The 21,922-nt window shown below is 39.8% G+C and overlaps 1 protein-coding gene across 1 annotated transcript in view; it reads left to right on the forward strand.

Annotated features, from left to right (window-relative positions):
- EPSTI1 (epithelial stromal interaction 1) overlaps nucleotides 1–21,922 on the forward strand; it is a 108,897-nt gene that overhangs the window by 65,740 nt on the left and 21,235 nt on the right. The window contains exon 8 of the mRNA XM_028151565.2: nucleotides 8,390–8,473. Coding sequence (XP_028007366.2) covers nucleotides 8,390–8,473 — 84 coding nt within the window. The remainder of the gene's footprint in view (nucleotides 1–8,389; nucleotides 8,474–21,922) is intronic.

A 21,922-nucleotide genomic window follows, 5' to 3' on the forward strand; every position in this document is an offset into this window, starting at 1 on the left:
GTTATTGACTGGCTAATTGTGGACAACAAAGTAAGTGTAATTAAGGAGGAGTTTGGGAAAGGGTTGTAGTTCAAAGGAAAGATGGGTTTAAGTTTTAGATGGGTCACAGTTTCCAGAATTTGGGCAGGTAAACAATGCACTGTTAGAAAAACCTGATCTACATCTTCTCCACCCACCCCCTTTCTGGTTAGTGACCACATTTAAAAAATGCCAGGAACACATTATGACAGTCCTTGGGAAAAGGCCATTTTACTCTCACTCTAAGTGTTTGTTTATTTTTTTTCCTGTTGCTAATATGATGTTTCAAAGTGCAAATTTGCTAGTGTGGGCTCCTCAAGTCATATCAAATCTGTCATCCCTCTCCCCTCATTGCAGGGCTCTGGAGGAGAGGGTTAAGAGGCTGTAGGTAGTAGATTAGATACTGTGGAGGGACAGTCTTGGACATCTGTCCAGACATCCTGTGGTGGTGGGGAGGCAGGGAAGGGAAAACAGGACTTGCGTAGCCTTACCAACTGGGTGTTTAGCTGCCAGGATGGTCTTAGTTTAAAAGCTTCCTGACCCCTATGGTTTGAAACACCTGGCGGAACTGTGTGTGCTTGTTCTGTTGATTTTGTCTCAATTCTTCAGTTTAACAAGATCATCCCAAATTTTAAAACTGTCGTCCAAAGTATCAGTAATGTTTTGTCGTCCAGAGCCTCATGTTTTGTGTATTGATGAGTGCATTAGTCACACGGTCCTGAGAAAATTGTCTTTCTTATGCTATTTACAAGTGGATCTGTCATGGGCAGGTAGAAATTTAATAAATTACTATAGAATTATGTCAGCGAAAAAGACTGCAAGAAAATTCCTTTAGATGTTATACAAGAGAACTTTAGACAAAAGATTGCACACTAAATTGTTTCCAGTCTCTGGTTTGATGCCCCTTGCTTCCTTTACTTCTAAAGAGAATAATAATTGTTAAAACTCTCATCCTGTTGTTCCACTGCCCAGTGGCCTCTATATCTTTAAAGACAAAGTCAAAATGCCTTAACTTAAGCAAAAAGCCCTACCTGCTTTCTGCTCCCTTCCCCTCCAACCCTGCTCTCTCTGCAGTCCTAAAATCTAGGTCTTTGTCACTCCTGGTATGGTCTATGGACCATGGACATCACCTGGAGCTTATAGAAATATAGACAAATCTCAAGCCCTACTGCAGACCTAAATCAGAACCTGCATTTTTGACACGGTCTATGGGTGACTTATGTGTACATTAATGTTGAGGAGCACTTTCTCAATCACTTATGTCTTTATGGCCATATATTTTTACTACTTTAAACACTCAGTGAAGCTTGGTTACTTTAATTTTTACCATGTGTCACGTTCTTTAAAAAGTCAACACTTAAAGCCACATGTCCCTTGTAGGCCTTCAATCTCACTTTCACTCCAACACTTTAAACTCTTTGTATTAATTTCCAATTGCTTATAAAATAAGTTAAGAAATTTAATGTGAGGCATGGTGACTATGGTTAATACTCTGTCACATATTTGAAAGTTGCTAAAGAATAGATCTTAAAAGTTCACATCAGCCCTGGCCAGTTTTCTCAGTGGATAGAGCGTCAGCCCGAGGACTGAAGGGTCCCAGGTTCGATTCTGATCAAGGGCACATGCCCAGGTTGTGGGCTTGATCCCCAGTGTGGGGGCGTGCAGGAGGCAGCCGATCAATGATTCTTTATCATCATTGATGTTTCTATCTCTCTCTCCCTCTCCCTTCCTCTCTGAAATCAATAAAAATATATTTTAAAAAAATTCACATCACAAGAAGATGTTTTATAACAATGTATGGTGACAGATGGATGTTAATTAGACTTACTGTGGTGATTAATTCCCAATATATACAAATATTGAATTATTATGTTGTAGACCTGAAACTAATATGATGTTATATGTCAATTATAACTCAATAAAAATTTTTCCATTGCTGCTGCAACAAATTACTGTATCTTAGTGGCTAAAAAACAACACAAATTTATTGTGACAGCTCTCGAATCAGAAGTCAGAAATGAGTATGAATCATTGTCAGCAGGGCAGGTTCCTCTGGCAGCTAGAGCTGGGAATCTGGTCCATGCCTCTTCCAGCTTCTCTTGGTCACCACCATCCTTTGGCTCCTCAGCATGTGGCTACATCACTCTGATCTCTGCTTCCATTCTCACATCACCTTCTCTGCACTCATTGACTTTGCTTTCCTCTTAAAGGGCCCTTGTAATTACATTGGGCTCACCTGGATCATCCAGACTCATCTCATCTTAAGACCCATGATTTCTGCAAATTCCCTTTTGCCATATAAGGTAATGTTCACAGCTTCCAGGGATTAGGACATGGACATTATTCATCCCATCTTACTCCCCTAGCTGTTCTTTTGTTATTTGACTCTATATATCTGTAAATGAATGTGTATATTGCTATCTCATGACTAATTAATTTTCTGTCTTAATAATAATTTATTTCCCCTATTCTCCTAATACAACTATTCAGTATTTCATGTGTTTCCTTATTATGACAATGTAAATATATTCTCGCTGCCAAGCCAGTTACATTTTCTCTTTTTAAAAATTTCACTTTATCTTTACATTTTCTTAGTTTCCTTTGAACATTGGAATGCCTGCCTTCAGTTCTTGTTCTGAAACTTTCCTTTCACAGACTCCTCAGCCTTGTCTGCACATTGGAATCACCTGGGGGGCTTTAAAATTCACTGATGTGTTGGTCATACCCTCAGAGATTCTGTTGCTCCGTGGCCCTGACTTCAGGGCTTTTAAAGTTCCCCAGGTGATTCTAATGTGCAGCCAATGATAAGAATCACTGCTTTAAAGTCATCTGGGGCAGCAGTCGCCAACCTGTGGTCCGTGAGGTCCGAATGGTTGGCAACCGCTGATCTGAGGAGTTGCTGCTATTGCTTTCCTATGTTGGGTCCCCTGATTTCTGGGTCTCATCTACATTCTTGCTTTATTTTGCTTGTTTTGGTAGAGCATCTTATTTAGTATCTTCTTAAGAGAAGATGCATATTCAGGTCCTTGCATGTCTGAAATTATCTTTATTCACCCCCCATTCTTAGCTTGCAATTTTCTGGTAAGTATTCCAGTTTGGAAATAGTTTTCCTTCAGAATATTGAAGGCATTGCTCTTCTAACCTTGAGTATTAGTTCTTGGGAACTCCAAGGCCATCTGAATATCAGTCCTTATAAGAGGGCTTTCCCCTACTTTTCCTGGAAATACTTTAATATCTTATTTTTTTCTGGTATTCTGCAATTTCATAGTGATATGTCTTAGTGCGGGATCATCTTTATTCCTTTTTAAAGAATAAAGGAAACTCATTTCTAGTTCTAAGTGATTTTCTTGTGTTATTTCTTTGATTTATTTATCTTCATTTTCTCTTAATGGAATTTTTATTATTCAAACCCTAGGCATCCTAGATTTATCTTCTAACATTTTGTAAAAAAATGTCTTTCTCCTCTAATTTATCTTTGACTAACCCCCCTCCACTTCTTGGCATATTGAGTTAGAAAAAAAAACAAACCCAGTTCTTTCTCTTCCTTGTGTTTCATTTGCTCTCACACCACCACACTCTCAACAGAGTGTGTGTTGACACCAGATGTGTAGGTTTTTTCTCTCACAGTAAGCAATGCTGGGACACCAGCTAGGTGCCCTACAATTAAACTCAACTGTGACACTACCTACCTGGAGAGAGTGTCAGTTCCCACAGGTTAAGGGCTCAGTCCTACAAGCCTGCCTCCACTTCAGGTGCCAGTTGCAACTAGTAGGTGCCCAGGTTCCTCACAACTTTGGTCCAGCATGGCTGCACATTGGAGGTTCCTTGGGCTTGCTTAATTTGCTACTGCAGCCTGCAGAACTCAGGGTAACACATTTACCTGTTATTAAGGGTATGATAAAAATAAAGATAAGTAGCCAGATGAAGAGATACGTAGGGAAGGTCTGGGAGGGTCCTGAGCACAGGCGCTTCAGTCCCCATGAAGTTGGGGTGTGGCTACCCTCCTGGTATGTGGATATGTTCGCCTACCTAGAAGTTCCCCGAATCCCCATGCTTTTGAGATTTTTAAAGAGGCTTCCCCACACAGGCATTCCCAATTTAGTAGCTCCATATCCAGCTCCTCTGCCATCTCTTGAGGACAGGGGGAGGTGGGACTGAAAATTCCAAGCTTCTAATTATGGCTTGGTTTCTCTGGTGACCAGCCTCCATCCGGGAGCCCTCCCAGAGTTGCCTCATTAGAACAAAAGATGCTCCTTACTGCTCTTATCACTTAGAAAACTATGATGATTTTAGGAGCTCTGTTTAAGAAACTTGGAGCAGATACAAGAAAATACATGTGAGATAAGAAAAAATATATTCTGAATATTTTACTGGTTTGTCTTTTGTGGAGGGAGAGGAGATATTTTTGATTGCCAAGAGCTTCTTTTTTTCTGCATTGCTATTTAAAAATAATATTTTCTTGTTTCATGGATAAAATATCCATCTTCTGCCTCTCAGAGGAAAGTGTAGAGAGCATGAGAGGCTCACTGCCCAGTATGCTGGATTTCACAGAATCCTTTCACTCTCAGCGGGGTATTTGACCACTGCTGGCTCAGTTCCAGGCCTGCCTTTCTTAGTTTATGCAGAGAATACACTTTTGATTTCCTGTCAGGATTGGGAGAATTAGCACCTGAATTTTCAGGTGGGAGCAGGCACAGGCATCTTCCCATCATCCATCAGCATTCCCTAATAACTGGTCCATATACTGAGCCCTCACATTGATCTATGGAGAAGACTGGCTTCTCATGGGTGTCCTCTGTACCCTGGCCAGCAAGTCTTCAGGCTTGCTCTCTTCCTCTCTTAGTCACTTACCATTTCGCCATCTACTTTGCCTTTATAGATTGTTGTCTGGGAATACAGTTGTCTCTCAGTTTTCAAAGATAGAGTTTGTTTTATTTCCTCTTCTGTTTAGGGTAATTTTTGAGAGAAGAAAGGAGCATAAACAGGAATTTAATGTTTGTCATGGGTTGAATTGTGTCCTCCTCACCCCCAAATTTAAATTTAAAACCTCCAGAACCTCAGAATGTGACATAATTTGGATACTGGGCCTTTACAGTGGTAATCAAGTAAAAGTGAGGTCATGAGGGTGGGTTCTAATTCAATAGTAGAGGTGTCCTTATAAAGGGGGAAATTTGGCCACAGAGACGGACACAGAAGGAAGATGATATAAAGGACACAGGGAGAAGACGTCCATCTCCAAGCCAAAGGAAGAGGCCTAGATCCTTACCTCATGGTCCTCAGAAGGAACCGATCTTGCAGATACCTTGATTTTGGACTTCCAGCCTCTAAACTGTGAGACACCAAATTTCTATTATAAATAATAGATATTAGGAAAAATATCTGAACACAATGATATAGAAATTTCTGGGATTTAAAACTAAAAACAATAGTGATCAAAACTGTTTCCTCCCTTGTTTTTGAACAGAAACTTCCTGTCCTGCCTAGGGATCGCAGCTGGGTAAGCACCCATGAGGATTACAAGTAACTTTGAAGTCTTCATAGTTAAGGTGACAGGTGACTTCCCAGTTTTGAATGACACTTTATGTGTCTAACCATTTTTTTTTTTTCTGAATCCAAAACTAGGAACCATATTCTGGTAAATGAACAAGGGCTTAAGTCTGTTTGTTTGTTTATTTTAAATATATTTTTATTGATTTTTGAAGGGAGAGGAAGGGGGAGGGAGAGAGAGATGGAAACATCAGTGACAGAGGAACATCATGCATTGGTTGCCTCCTGAGTGTGCCCCTCCTGGGATCCAGCATGCAACCAGGGGAATGTGCCCTGATGGGAAATCAAACTGGAGACCTCTTGTCGAGGCTCAACCACCGAGCCGTACCAGCTGGGCATCAAGTGGTTAAGTTTAAAAGGAAGGTATACAAACAGAATTTAGGTTTCCCACGCAAATCATAATATCTGACTTAACTAAATATTTTACTCCTTCTTTTAATCTCTTGAGTAGATGTACCCCCTTGTCCCCCTCCCCCCTCCAGACCTTTTAGGTTTTCTGTGGAATGTTTGCGATGAAGACTAGCTTTCTCCAAAAAGAAGGGGTCATTGAGAACCACTCCCACCTTCTGTCTTGTCACAGTCCCCTTGTGTTTAGGAGATAGATAAGAGAAAGTCATAGGATGTTTGCCTGTCTAATGTAGCAGGGTTTGCATATACAAGGGCTTTCTGAACACATCCAGAGCTCCACTATTCTAATTAGTAGCGCTATAGATGGTACAATCCCTCTCTGGCAAGTATGTCTTCTTATTTGATGTAATATGGGTTCTATAGTGACAGAAATGGGGGAGTGAATTAAGAAGTGCTTGAGAAAAATTATAGTAAGAGGAAAGGGGGGCCCAGCCTATATAAGCTTTATGGATGTTAGTCCAAAGAACAAGTCTTGAAATATGCAGTCTGCTGCCATGATGCTGCTGGTGCTTTTATGAGAAAAATGAAATTTCCTGCACATTAGCTTACCAGGCTGGCCTCTCTGCCTTACGGAGGCTGGGCTACAAATCAATGTGTGTGAGAGAAAGTATATGACCAATGAACAGACAGAATACTTGATATCTCATAAATTCCAGAGTGTATGGTCTCTATGCCAGTGTGTGGAAGCCTGGCGTGGTGGGTCAGTGGGACTAAAGACATCCTGCTGTGAGTGCTGGCTCTCCTAAGGCTCCCCAGGGGGTCCTAATTCAACCAGATTTATTACTTCTGTGCTCCTTAACAGGCCTTGTTTTTCTGCTCAAAAATAGAAATATGCTTCAGGTACAGACTGGGGATGCAATGACTGAGAAAGAAATGCATCTCTGGAATCATGTGGTAGCAGTTACCAGTTGACAGGCTTTTTAACAGGATCCATTAATGAGCAGTAGGCATGTCAGTGCTTCTAAACTCAGTGTCACTATTGCTTGTCTCTGATATTAACTAATCAGCTGGTTGGAATATTCTTGAAAAATATTTAACTTTCCTTCTCATTAGAAAAAATATGCACTATGTCGACTATCTCTGCGGAAATTTGTGTATATATGTATACCCTGAGTGGCCAGATTATTATGATCTCTGAACACATAATAATCTGGCCACTTAGTGTATATCCTATATAATAAAAGGTTAATATGCAAATTGTCCCCTAGACCAGGAGTTTGACCAGCAAGCAGGCCAGCCAACCGCCCATGTCCCCTCCCCCTGGCCAGGCTGGCCGAACCCCACCCATGCATGAATTCATGCACTGGGCCTCTAATACACACACACACACACACACACACACACACACACACACACACACACACTGAGTGGCCAGATTATAATGTGTTCAGAGATCATAATAATCTGGCCACTCAGTGTATATGTATGTATGTATTTATTTTGCATGGGGCAATTTTGAGAAATAAAAGTTTAGTTTGAGCTGAGGAAAGTCATAGGGAATAGGCTAGAGAGGATAATTTGAAGCCATCTAATCATAACATGAATGTCAGACCAAAGAGGTTAGACAGCTGTGAGTTATAAGTCTCTTAAAGGGGTAATATTTACTTTGGGCCATGACTAAGAATTCAACAAGAAGGCTGTGTCCCAACCTCTGTTGCTCAAAAAGAAAAAATGGTCCCTTATCTTTGCATCTAGTTACATTTCATAGTGGACAATTTCTCTCTTTTTTTCATTCCCTTATTAGTAGCAGTTTTCAGGAAAAGTGGCCCAACACAGTTCTTGGTTAGCAGTTCTAAAGAAGCTATACAGATTTTATTTTATTTTATTTCTGCAACAACTTCTTCTCCCCCAACTTTCTAACAGGAAGGTGTTAGCATTCTTCACTTTCACAAAAGTGTTCTAAATGGTTTATTAGCTGAATTTCACAACTGTTATTAAGAAAGCAAATTTGCCATTTTGAAACTTTAAATAAATTATTTTCTTTTACATTCTTTTTCTTTCTCCCTTTCACCCTTGCAACTTTCTTATTTTAATTTTAATTTTTTATTATATTTATTGGGGTGACATTGGTTAAAAAGGTTATATAGGTTTCAAGTGTAGATTTCTATGATACATCATCTATGTATTGCACTGTGTGCCCACCATCTAAAGTCAAATTTGAGGGGATATTTTTAAAACCCAAATTAAACAAGCATTTAGATCATATTTTAAAATGTGCTAATACTAGCATTCTTTTTATATATCCCAAGGGACATCTTCAGACACACGCATAAATAATTCAATAGTTAAGTCTGTATGAAGAGTTTGCTGTATGCTTAGTACAGAAGTTGAGTTATTAAGACCAGATCCATGGTAGGCAGACTAATATATTGTGGTGATGCTTTTTCCTATGAATTTTCCCCCTATATCTTTACAGGCCAGAAGACAGGCTTATAAGGATTCTCTAAAGGAAGAAGAAAATAAAAAACTACAGAAGATGAAGGAAGAACAACACCAAAAGGTACTCCCAAGACCCTGTTGGTCATTGCTAATTATTATTTACTTCTGACAATAGATCATTTCAAAGGGTTTCTGAACAGAAATATTTATATACATGAAAATCCTAAAAAATAACACAAGCATTAATACTGAAAGGTGAGATGGGGGATGTTTTAAGAGTCTGGTGGTATGGTGATGTGGTTAATTCTAGTAAAATCTATCAGGATACTTTATCTCACCGGGCTAGAGTGTGTCTGCTATAATTGGTATCAGCAGTTCATGGAAATGATAGAACACTTTTGAAATTCTCATCTACAGAAAATAACCAATGGCACTAATATTTAAAAAATAAATGATTTTAGAAAGAGAGGAAAGGTGGGGGAGAGAAAAAAAAAACAACAACATCAAAGTGAGAGAGAAACATTGATCCGAATGTGCCCCAACTAGGGATCAAACTCACAACCTGGATATGTGGCCTGACTGGGAATTGAACCTGGAACCTTTTGCTATATGGGACGACACTCCAACCAACTGAACCACACTGGCCAGGGCAACACTGACAGTTTTTAAACCAAAGATATACATATGGTATTACAAATAGTGTCCAGAGAATATTATAATGCACAACAGTGGGTATACACATTCATGAAAATGGCTTGAATATTCACTTAAAATGCACATATCATAAAACATAAAGATACTCTACACATGTATACAAATATGTGAGGCAGTCCAAAATTTTTGAGCAATAGGAATAAGTACAATGAATGTAGAGCCTACTAAGAAGAGTGCTGAAAAGGGCAAGCCTCATTAGAATATGAACTCTCGACCGGCATGGTCACTGAAACAGTCAGTGTTTAAACTTGATGGTCAAATCTGACTTTGATACATAGGCTTTGATAGGGCCAGCAGCTCCTCAGCATGGGCTCAGAAGGACGAGGAATACCAGTGGTGAGCTCCAAGGTGCCACTGCATTCCAGATCCTTTAAAAAAGCAAAATAAATTATTCAGCTAGTTGGAGACCATTACCTTCCCCATAATTCTTATTTTCCAACTTTTATTCTTACCATATTGGTGATTGATATATCCTATCACTTCTTCCAGGATATCCCTCAAATCCATTTCTTCAATTATACAATTAACTTGAATTCCCATTTTGATTTCCTTGATTTGGTTTAATTTGTTTTCATCCTTATGTCTTTACCACACAAAGTAATTTATTATAGTAAGTGTGTGTGAAAATCACATTATGAAATAGGCTATATGTACGAATTTTTGTTGCTATAATTTGACTCCTTCCAACAGTGATCAATCCCTTACTCATTCTGTTTCACCTAGTATACAGTTTAAATGACTGTGTCACTGACCTCTTTTGTGCATGGTAGGCAGTAATAAACACTTTGCACTCGCTTGCTTTTTTCTCGATTCCTTTATTCTACTCGGGATTTAATTTTTTAAATACCCCAGATTTTACAAAGCACGGCAGTAGAATAAAAAACTGGAGTTTCTTTTCATACAAATTATTTATTTGGATTTTTTTATATTTCAAATTATTGATACATTCAAAGAGTATAAAAAGAGCTGCTACCGATGTTAACCGTGTCGAGTCACACTCGACATCCGAGTGCAAAAGGTTAAATTGCTGAAAGCATAATGTAAATTGTAAATTTAGCTTCTATATAAGCTATGAAGAAACCATAAAACTTTTTTTATTCCCTGATTTTTTTTTCAAAAAACACAAATATATTTTGACAAAGGCCATATTGAAATGCACAATAAAATAAGCAACATTATAGTAATACTAGAGGCCCGGTGCACAGATTCTTGGCTGGCCTGCAGAGATCAGGCTGAAACCGGCTCTCTGACATGCCTTGAGGGGTCCTGGATTGTGATGCACCCCGGAATTGGGCTCCCTCCAATCTGGTTCCAGATGCATCACCCAAGAATTGCAGCTGCCAAGTCACTGCAGCTCAGCAGCTCCTGCGTTGAGTGTTTGTTCCCTGATGGTCAGTGCACGTAATAGCTACCAGTTGGCCAATCTCTTAGGCTTATCCTATCTAATAAAAGAGTAATATGCAAATTGACCATCACTCCAACACACAAGATGGCTGCCCCCATGTAATCAAAGATGGCTGCCCCCATGTGGACACAAGATGGCCAGCACAAAATGGCCAGCAGGGAAAGGCAGTTGGGAGGGACCAGGCCTGCAAGGAAGGGCAGTTGGGGGCAATCAAGCCTGCAGAGAAGGGCAGTTAGGGGTGACCAGGACAGCAGAGGAGGGAAGTTGGGGGTGACCGGGCCTGCAGGGAAGGGCAGTTGGGGGGGACCCAGGCCTACAGGGGAGGGCAGTTGGGGGTGACCAGGCCTACAGTGGAGGGCAGTTAGGGGTGACCAGGCCTGTAGGGGTGGGCAGTTAGGGGCAATCAGGCTGGCAGGGGAGCAGTTAGGCATCAATCAGGCTGGCAGGGGTGTGGTTAAGGGGTGATCAGGCTGGCAGGCAGAAGCAGTTAAGGGCAATCAGGAAGGCAGGCAGGCGAGCAGTTGGGAGCCAGCAGTCCAGGATTGTGAGAGGGATGTCCGACTGCCCGGGATCGGGCCTAAACGGGCAGTTGGACATCCCTCGAGGGGTCCCAGATTGGAGAGGGTGCAGGCTGGGCTGAGGGACACACACCCTCCGTGCATGAATTTTGTGCACTGGGCCTCTAGTATATATATATAGATTCTAGTAGTTAGCAAGTGAAAGCTAACTAATATTTTCAATGTCTGTCAGATGATACAAAAGTGTTCATCTGTTTCTGTGATCTTTTAACTTAGTAACAAGTTCTGAAGTTGGAACAGAGAAGAGTGTTATGAAGTCAGTGTACATATGATTTATTTTAAAGTAACTTCTAGTGAATTTTAAATAGTGTTTTATACGGTTTGGTGTATATTTTTGGAATGTGAAAACTATTAAAAATAGAACATTTTATAAAGAGAGTGCTCAACAGATTAGAAAATTAGATCTGGGATTTAATTTTCAGGTTGAGCAATTATTTTAAACAGTAAAAATTAAGCTTTTTATTTCTTAATCTTGTGTTTTCTTCTGGAGTTAGACAAATATTGATACATACGTATTTTCTAGTTATTGACTGAACATATATTTTTCTTTGACATAAACTGTTTCTTTACTTACTGTAGCTTTCAGTAAAATGAATAACGTTAGCACATAGATAATTCCATCATTAGGGATTTAAATAACAGTAGAATACATAAGGGTATTCATCATATTTTTGTTCAATCTGTTGTTAAAAAATGTTCATTGAAGGTATTCCCTGATTGGTACAATCTGTCATTCTTTATCACATCAATGATTTAGCTTAAGAAATTATGAAAAATCATGTCTATGGTAAGAAGATACAGAAAACAACACATTTATATCATTGCATCTATTCATTTGTCTGTTCATCCCATTCATTTAACAAATATTTATTGAATACCTGCTCTGGAGTAACTTGTAAGTAGATCATCTAGGGTAAGTTGAGGTCACAGCATATTTATTTGATTCTCTAAGTCCCTTACTTTCACATTTTCCCATTACTCTAATCTCTGGGGACAGTAGGTTCTTTCTTAAGTTTATATGTGATTAAGTTGCCTCTTCTAGAAATTTATTTATAATTCCCCTTTTCCCTCTATACCTTCAACATATTTTTCTCCATTGACTAATACTTGTATTTTGCTAACTAATATGCTCACTCTTGCTATTTTAAAATGAAGAAACCAACAAACCCCTTCCTTGATTCTGCTATCCTCACATATATCACCTATTCTATTTCCACCAAAGTAATAAAAGTAAAGACAAAGGCAATCTTACTGTAATCATATCTTTATTACCTACTTCATCCTTAATTCTTTATGTTCTGGTTTATATTCACTGAAAAACCTGGTTTGTATTCTTACTAAAACAACTCTCTAAAGATAAAATCCCTTCTGAACTTTCAATTCAGTGGACTTTTCAGACTCCCTATAACTCTGTAACAGTATCTAACACCACTTTAAAGCCTTCCTTTTCTGGCTTTTTATAGTGCATTATTTTGATTGAATCACCTCAGCATAATCTATTTCTGTATTCATTCACCTATCCATCCATTCATTCATTCATTCATTCTATCAACAAACATATATTAAACTCCCATTATATGTGCTGAGCCTTGTGTAGAATGCTGGAGCTTCAATTAAGAACAGATAGTCTCCATATACAAAAATTAACTCAAAATGGATTAAAGACCTAATTATAAGACCTGAAACAATCCTCTATAATAAAACCCTAATATGCAAATTAACCAAACAGCAGAACGATGGGCAGAAAGACCGGTTGCTATGACGCGCACTGACCACCAAGAGGGAGGTGATTGGGGAGTGGGGCGGGCCAGGGGGCGGTGCCAGGCCGCCAGCCAAGGCAGGTGCCAGCGGGGGGGCCCCCAATTGCCCTGCCTGCCGGTCGCCCCACAGATTGGCCCTGATCGCCATCCAGGCCTAGGGACCCTACCCGATATATTGGGAACAGTCTTTTAGATTTAAAAATTAAAACCTGGCAAGGCTATTCTAATACTGAAAAAAACAGGATGATGCAGCGATGACATGCATGGACTCTGGCTTGCACATTTTGTGGTCAGCCCTGATTCTGACACTTATAACTGTGTGACAAAGCCAGTTACTTAACTTCTCTCTGCTTCAGTTTTTCTGCCCATAAGATGGGAAAAATGGTACTACTGCCTCAGAAGGATCATGTTATGTACTACTTTTTATAAACAGGGCAAAAAAATGTAGCTGCCCTTACAACAGCAAGATGCCTTTCACCTGTATGAAAAGTATGGTCACTGGTGCATGCAGCATCCTGGATTGTGAGAGGGATGTCCGACTGCTGGTTAGGCACACGCCGGGCTGAGGAACTCCCCCCACTCATACACGAATTTCATGCACCAGGCCTCTAGTAAATTATATAAAAGAAAACATAGGTACTAAACTTATAAACCTTGGTTGTAGAGAAGATTTTATGAATTTGGCCCTAAAGGCAAGGGAAATAAAGGCAAAAATAAATGAATGGGATTACATCAAACTAAAAAGCTTCTACACAGCAAAAGAAACTACCAACAAAACAAAAAGGCAACCAACCAAATTGGAGAAAATATTTGCAAACAACAGCTCTGAAAAGGGGTTAATATCCAAAATACAGGGTGGGGCAAATGTAGATTTACAGTTGTTTGTATGCAAAATAATACAATAATAAATAATAATACAAGAATAAATTCTGTGTTTTGCATAATCAGAATTGTAAACCTACACATAAAACTCAATACCAAACAAACAGATGGGTAGAGAACCTGAACAGACACTTCTCCCAAGAAGACATACAAATGGAAAATATGCTCAACTTCACTAACTATTAGGGAATTGCTAATCAAAACTACAATGAAATACAACCTCACACCTGTTAGAATGGCTGTTATTAATAAGCAAGTGATAAGTGTTGGAAAGCTCTAATAAACTACCTAACACTACAACTAAAAAGAATTAGAAAGAGAACAGTAAGAAAGCCTAGAGTAAGTAGAAGGAAAGAAATAATAAAGATCAGAGTAGAAATACTTTACATGGAAACAAAAATAATGCAAGCCCAGTCGGTGTTGCTCAGTGGTTGAGCATCGACCTATGAAACAGGAGGTCACAGTTTGATTCCCAGTCAGGGCACATGCCTGGGTTAGGCTCGATCCCCAGTGGGGGACATGGAGTAGGCAGTCGATAATGATTCTCTCTCATCATTGATATTTCTATCTCTCTCCCTCTCCCTTCCTCTCTGAAATCAATAAAAATGTATTTAAAAAAATACAAAAGATCAATAAATCCAAGAGCTGGTTCTTTGAAAAGATAAACAAAATTGATGAACCTTTAGCCAGAATCATCTAGAAACACAGAGAGGACCCAAATAAATAAAATTAGAAATGAAATAGGTGAAGTTACAACTGACACTACAGAAATACAAAGGCTTATAAGAAAATACTTTGAATGACTATATGCCAACAAGCTGGACAACCTGGATGAAATTGACAAATTCCTAGAAAAATACAATCTTCCAAAACTGAATCAGGAAGAACCAGAAAGCCTGAATAGGCCAATAACAATTGATGAAATTGAAGCAGTAATTAAAAAAACAAACCTCCCGGCAAACAAAAGTCCTTCTGCAGATGGCTTCACAAGGGAGTTTTATCAAACATTCAAATAACTAACACCTATCCTTCTCAAACTATTCCAAAAAATTCATGAGAAACGAATACTTCCAAGCTCTTTTCACAAGGCCAGTATTATCCTAATCCCAAAACCAGATTATTGCAGGCCAATATTCCTGATTAACCTAGATGCTAAAATTCTCAACAAAATATCAAATTGGATCCAGCAATATATTAAAAAGACCATGCTCCATGACCAAGTGGGATTTATTCCAGGAATGAAAAGCTGGTACAATATTCCCAAATAAATAAATGTGATACATCACATAAATAAATTGAAAGACAAAAATCACATGGTCGTATTAATAGATACAGAAAAAGCATTTGACAAAATCCAGCACACATTTTTTTTATAATACATTTGTGGTTTTTTAAAAATATATTTTTATTGATTTCATAGAGGAAGGAAGAGGGAGAGAGAGATAGAAACATCCATGATGAGAGGGAATCATTGATCAGCTGCTTCCTCCAAGTCCCTCACTGGGGATCGAGCCCACAACCCAGGCAGGTGCCCTTGACTAGAATCAAACCTGGGACCTTTCAGTTCGCAAGCTGATGCTCTATCCACTGAGCCAAATTGGCTAGGGCCCAACACACATTTTAAAATAAAATTCTCAGCAAAGTGGGAATAGAGGAGTCATACCTCAACATAATAAAGGTCATATATGACAAACCTACAGCCAACATCATACTCAATGGGCAAAAACTAAGACCATTTCCCCTAAGAACAGGAACAAGATACTGATGTCCGCTTTCACCACTCTTTTTCAAGATAGTACTGGAAATCCATAGTGATCAGACAAAAAGAAAAAATAAAAGGCATCCAAATTGGAAAGGAGAAGTAAAACTGTCATTATTCATAGATGTCATGATATTATACGTATGAAACCCTAAAGACTCCACCAAAAAACTACTAGATTTAATAAAGGAATTCAGCAATGGAGCAGGATACAAAATTAACACCATTTTTGTACACCAATAACAATCTTTCAGGAAGAGAAACTTAAAAAATCCCATTTACCAATGCAACAAAAGTTAATATACTTAGGAATAAACTTAAACAAGGAGCTAAAAGCCCTTTATTAGGAAAACTACAGAAGGTTGAAAAAGAGATAGAAGATATAAACAAGTGGAGGAATATACCATGTTCATTGATTGTTAGAATTAACATCATTAAAATGCCCATACTGTCCAAAGTAATCTATAGATTCAATGCAATCCTATTAAAATATCAATGGCATATTTCAGATATCTAGAACAAATACTCCAAAAACTTATATGGAACCAAAAAAGACGCTGAATAGCTGCAGCAATCTTGAGAAAAAAGAACAAAGTTGGAGGATCACAATACCAGATATCAAGCTATACTACAAAGCCACTGTACTCAAAATAGCCTGGTACTGGCACAAGAACAGGCATATTGATCAGTGGAACAGAACAGAGACCCCAGAAATTGACCCAAGCCATTATGCTCAGTTAATATTTGACAATTGAGGCCAGAGCATACAATGTAGTAAAGACAGTCTCTTCAATAAATGGTGTTGGGAAAATTGGCCAGATACATGCAAAAAAATGAAACTAGACCACCAACTTACGCCATACACAAAAATATACTCAAAATAAATAAAAGACTTAAATGTGAGTCACATAATCATAAAAATCCTAGATGAAAACATGGAAAGCAAAATATCAGACATCTCATGTAGCAGAATTTTCTAAGACACATCGCCTAGGGCAAGAGAAACAAAGGAAAAACAAACAAATGGGACTGCATCAAAATAAAAAGCTTTTGCACAGCAAAACAACAACAAAAACAACACACACAACAAAAAAACAACAAAACCAACATCAAAATGAAAAGGGAACCCACTGTATGGGAGATCATATTTGGCAATGATACATCTGATAAGGGGTTAATTTTCAAAATATATAAAGTACTTACACAACTCAACAAAAGGAAGACAAACAACCCAATTAATAAATGGGCAAAGGACCTGAATAGACACTTCTCCAAAGAGGACAAGAGGACATACAGATGGCCAAGAGATATGAAAAAAATCTTCAGCATCTCTAATTATCAGAGCGATCCAAATTAAAACAACAATGAGATACCACCTCATACCTACCAGAATAGCTACCATCAATAAATCAACAACAGCAAGTGCTGGTGAGGATGTGGTAAAAAAAGGAACCTTAGTACACTCTTGGTAAGAATGCAGACTGGTACAAGCATTATGGAAAAGTGTGGATTTTCTAAAAAAAAAAAAAGGAATTGCCATTTGACCCAATGATCCCACTTCTGGGAATATATACTAAGAATCCTGAAACACTAATCAGAAGTGATATATGCATCCCTATGTTCATAGCAGCACAATTTACAATAGCTAAGATTTGGAAACAGCCTAAGTGCCCATCAGCAAATGAGTGGATTAGAAAACTATGGTACATCTACACAATGAAATACTATGCTGCTGTAAAAAAAAAAAAAAAAAAAAAAAAAAAAAAAAGATCTCTTACCCTTTGAGACAGCATGGAGGGACCTGGAGCGTATTATGCTAAGTGAAATAAGCCAGTTTCAGAAAGACAAGTATCACATGATCTCACTTATATGTGGAATCTAATGAACAAAATAAACTGATGAACAAAATAGATTCAGAGACATTGAAGCATGGAACAGACTGATGTGTTTCAGAGGGAAAGGGTTGTGGGGGTGAGGGGCAGGAAGAGATTAACTAAAGAATCTACATGCATAACCCATGAACAGACAATAGTGCAGTGAAGGCCTGGGGAGGGTGCAGGAGTGGGGTGGAGGGGGTCAATGCAGGGGGCGGGAGGGGTGGGAAGAAGGACATCTGTAATACTTTCAATAAGAAAGACAAGTGTTGGAGAGGTTTTGGAGAAAAGGGAACCCTCATTCACTGCTGGTTGGAATGTAAACTGGTACAGAATAGAGTTACTGGTATAAGAATGGAGTTGCTGCCCTGGCCAGTGTTTTTAGAGCATAAGCCCATGAACTGAGGGGTCTCAGATTCAATTCCAAGTCAAGGGCAGGTACCTGGGTTGCACATTCCATCCCAGACCCCTGTTGGGGCTTGTGTGGGAGGCAACCAATAAATGTATCTCTCTCACATCAGTGTTTCTCTCTCTCTCTCTCTTCCTTCCTCCCTTTCTTCCACTCTCTCTAAAAAAATAATGGAAAAAATATCCTAGGGTGAGGATTAACAACAACAACAAAAGAACAGAGTTACCATATGACCCAGTAACCCCTCTTCTGTGTATCTACTGAAAAATTTGTAAACATTTATTTGCAAAGATATATGCACCCCTATGTTCATTGCAGCATTATTTACCGTGGCCAAGACATGGAGACAACAAAAGTGTCCTTCACTAGATAATTGGATAAAGAAGATGTGGTTCATATATGTATAATGAAATACTACTCAGCCATAAGGAAAGATTAAATACTGCCATTTGTGACAACATAGGTGGATCTTGAGAATAACATGCTAAATGAAATAAGTCAGACAAAAAAGTTAGGAACCATATGATTTCACTCATATGTAGGATATAAAGCTAAAAGCAACAAATGAACAAACAAGAAAATCAAATGAACAAAAACTCATAGACACAGATAATACAGTGGTTACCAAAGGGAAAGGTGTTTGAGAGTTAGTGAAGGGTAAAGGGGGTCAAGTATCTATACTAATAACAGAGGAATATACAAAGTGTCTGGGACGCTGTCACAGTAACAGTAAAGACCGAACAGCAGGCTGCATGGGGTGACCAGGCCAGCCCGGGGGTTAGTGAGGAAAGACCAAACGACTGAACAGCAGGCTGTGTGCAGTGACCAGGCCGCCAGGGGGGTTAGTGAGGGATGACCAAATGACCAAACAGCAGGCTGCGTGGGGTGACCAGGTTGGCAGGGGGTTAGTGAGGGACAACCAAAAGACTGAACAGCAGGCTGTGTGGGGCGATCAGGCCAGTGAGGGGGGGGAGGGGGGGAAGGACAGTTGGGGGCGACCAGGCCGGTTGGGGGGGGAAGTAAGGGGTGACCAGGCTGTCAGGCAGAGGTGGTTATGGGTGATCAGGCTGGCAGGGGGGCAGTTAGGGGCAATCAGGCAGGCAGGCAGGTGAGCAGTTAGGAGGCAGCAGTCCCAGATTGTGAGAGGGATGTCTGACTGCCGGTTTAGGCCTGATCCCTGGGCCTAAACTGGCAGTTGGACATCCCCCAATGGGTCCCGGATTGGAGAGGGTGCAAGCTGGGCTGTGGGGACCCCCCCTCCCCCGTGCATGAATTTTATGCACTAGGCCTCTAGTCTATAATAAGAAAAGCATAATATGCTAATTAGACTGGACAGCCAAATGACCTTCCGGACATCATTCTGCACGTCCTTCCAGATGGCCTTCCAGACGAAGCCGCAGAGGCAGGGGCCGAGGCAGAAGGCAGTGTGGCCAAGTCAGAGGCGGTTAGGGGCAATTAGGCAGGCAGGTGAGCAGTTAGGGGCAATCAGGCAGGCAGACAGAGTGGTTAGGGGCAATCAGGGAGGCAGGCAGAGTGGTTAGGGGTGATGAGGTAGGCAGGCGAGTGGTTAGAGGCGATCAGGCAGACAGGCAGGCCAGCGGTTAGGAGCCAGCAGTCCCGGATTGCAAGAGGGATGTCCGACTGCCAGTTTAGGCCCGATCCCACAATCCCTGTGGGATCGGGCCTAAACTGGCCGTTGAACATCCCCCGAGGTGTCCCGAATTGTGAGAGGGTGCAGACTGGGCTGAGTGACCCCCTCCTCCTGTGCAAAATTTTGTGCACCAGGCCTCTAGTATGATAATAAAAGATGATTTGACTTTGGGTGGTGGGCATATAATACAATATACAGATGATATAGCATAGAAATGTGCACTTAAAACCTATATAATCTTATTAACCAATGTCAATCCAATAAATTTAATGTAAAAAATAAAAACAAACAACCAGAAAAGTGGAGGTTCCTGCCCTTCTGAAATTAAAAGGAGATGAAATAAAGCATTGCACTTTTTATTTCATAGCAATTAATCACTTTGTAATAATGCTGCAAAATAAATAAATTGAGTCTTGTGATAGCCTTAGAGTAGTGTATAAAATATTGTAGGTTGCCTAGCTTTCTCCTAAAATCCTAATTTTTTCTTCATGTATCCACCCTAGTTAGCATGACCTGTGTTTCAGAGAAGACAGACACCACCCAAATCCCAGGGATCCAATCCCAAATGGTTTAATCTTTCATTGGAATTCCAGTTTCCTTGACTGTGATTGGTTCAGCCATGATAAGGGAAATAATTGCAACCAATAAAACTTATGGGAAGCCTGCTCTTTCAGTACAGATTTTCATGAATATGAAATACTAGAGGCCCGGTGCACGATTTGTGCACCAGTGGGGTCCCTTGGCCTGGCCTGCAGGATTGGGCCAAAACTGGATCTCCAACATCCCCTGAGGGGTTCTGGATTGCAAGAGGGCGCAGGCCAGGCCAAGGGACCCCCTACCCCCGGTACATGATTGGGGCCAGGGAGAGACAAAGGAGGTTGGCCAGCCAGGGAGAGACCATGGGAGGGCTCCAGGGTGTGTCCGGCCCATCTCACTCAGTCCCGATTGGCCGGACCCCAGCAGCAAGCTAACCTACCAGTCAGTGCATGTCATAGCAACTGGTAGACCCGTCGACTCTCTGCCCCCTGATGGTCAGTGCATGTCATAGCGAGCAGTTGAATGGCCTTAGCATATCATTAGCATATTACACTTTGATTGGTTGAATGGCTGACCAGTCAACTGGACACTTAGCATATTAAGCTTTTATTATATAGTATACTACTTTCCTATGTAAAGATTTTCAGCTGGATTTCTTTTGGTCTTTCTATTTTATCGGATTCCAATATTTTCTCTGTTAGCTTTTTAAATTAGAATGTATGTGACAATTTCTTTTTTCCATCACTTAATTTTAACCTCTTTGTGTCACTTGGCTTAAATTAAATTTCAAGTGACAAAAATGGCAGATTTTTTTTTTTACCTCATTTTACAGTCTCTTGATAGGTAAATTTTATATAGTCTCATTTATTGTGATTACCAATATATTTACACATATTCTTGCTACATAATTTACTTTTTAACTATGTATTTTGGTTTTTATTTTCTTGACTCTGAATTTTCTCTGTTCCATTTCTTTTTTTTAAATTTCTTTATTGATTAAGGTATTACATATGTGTCCTAATCCCCTCATTGCCCCTCTCCATCCCCCACTCATGCCCTCACCCCCCTGTTGTCTGGGTCCATTGGTTAGGCTTATATGCATGCATACAAGTCCTTTGGTTGATCTCTCCCCTTTACCCCCACTCTCCCCTACCTCCCCTCTGAGATTTGACAGTCTGATCGATGCTTCTCTGTCTCTGGATCTATTTTTGTTCATTAGTTTATGTTGTTCATTATATTCCACAAATGAGTGAGATCATGTCATATGTATCTTTCTCTGACTGGCTTATTTCACTTAGCATAATTCTCTCCAGTTCCATCCATGCTGTTGCAAATGGTAAGAATTCCTTCTATTTTACCGTAGTATAGTATTCCATTGTGTAGATGTACCAGAGTTTTTTAATCCACTCATCTGCTGATGGGCACTTAGGTTGTTTCCAAATCTTAGCTATGGTGAATTGTGCTGCTATAACCATAGGGGTGCATATATCCTTTCTGATTAGTGTTTTTAGTTTCTTGGGATATAGTCCTAGAAGTGGGATCACTGGGTCAAATGGGAGTTCCATTTTTAGTTTTTTGAGGAAACTCCATACTGTTCTCCACAGTGGCTGCACCAGTCTGCATTCTTACCAGCAGTGTATGAGGGTTCCTTTTTCTCTGCATCCTCGCCAGCACTTGTTGGTTGATTTGTTAATGATAGCCATTCTGACATGTGTGAGATGGTACCACACTGCTGTTTTGATTTGCATCTCTCAGATAATTAGTGACTTTGAGCATGTTTTCATATGTCTCTTAGCCTTTCTTATGCCTTCTTTCGAAAAGTATCTATTTAGGTCCTTTGCCCATTTTTTTTATTGGGTTGTTTAACTTCCTTTTGTTAAGTTGTATGAGTTCCCTGTAAATGTTGTAGATTAAACCCTTATCGGGGATAACATTGGCAAATATGTTCTCCCATGCAGAGGGCTTTCTTGTTGTTTTGTTGATGGTTTCTTTTGCTGTGCA

This window comes from Eptesicus fuscus, chromosome 8 (genome assembly GCF_027574615.1).
Source record: "Eptesicus fuscus isolate TK198812 chromosome 8, DD_ASM_mEF_20220401, whole genome shotgun sequence".
NCBI classification, from domain to species: Eukaryota; Metazoa; Chordata; class Mammalia; order Chiroptera; family Vespertilionidae; genus Eptesicus; species Eptesicus fuscus.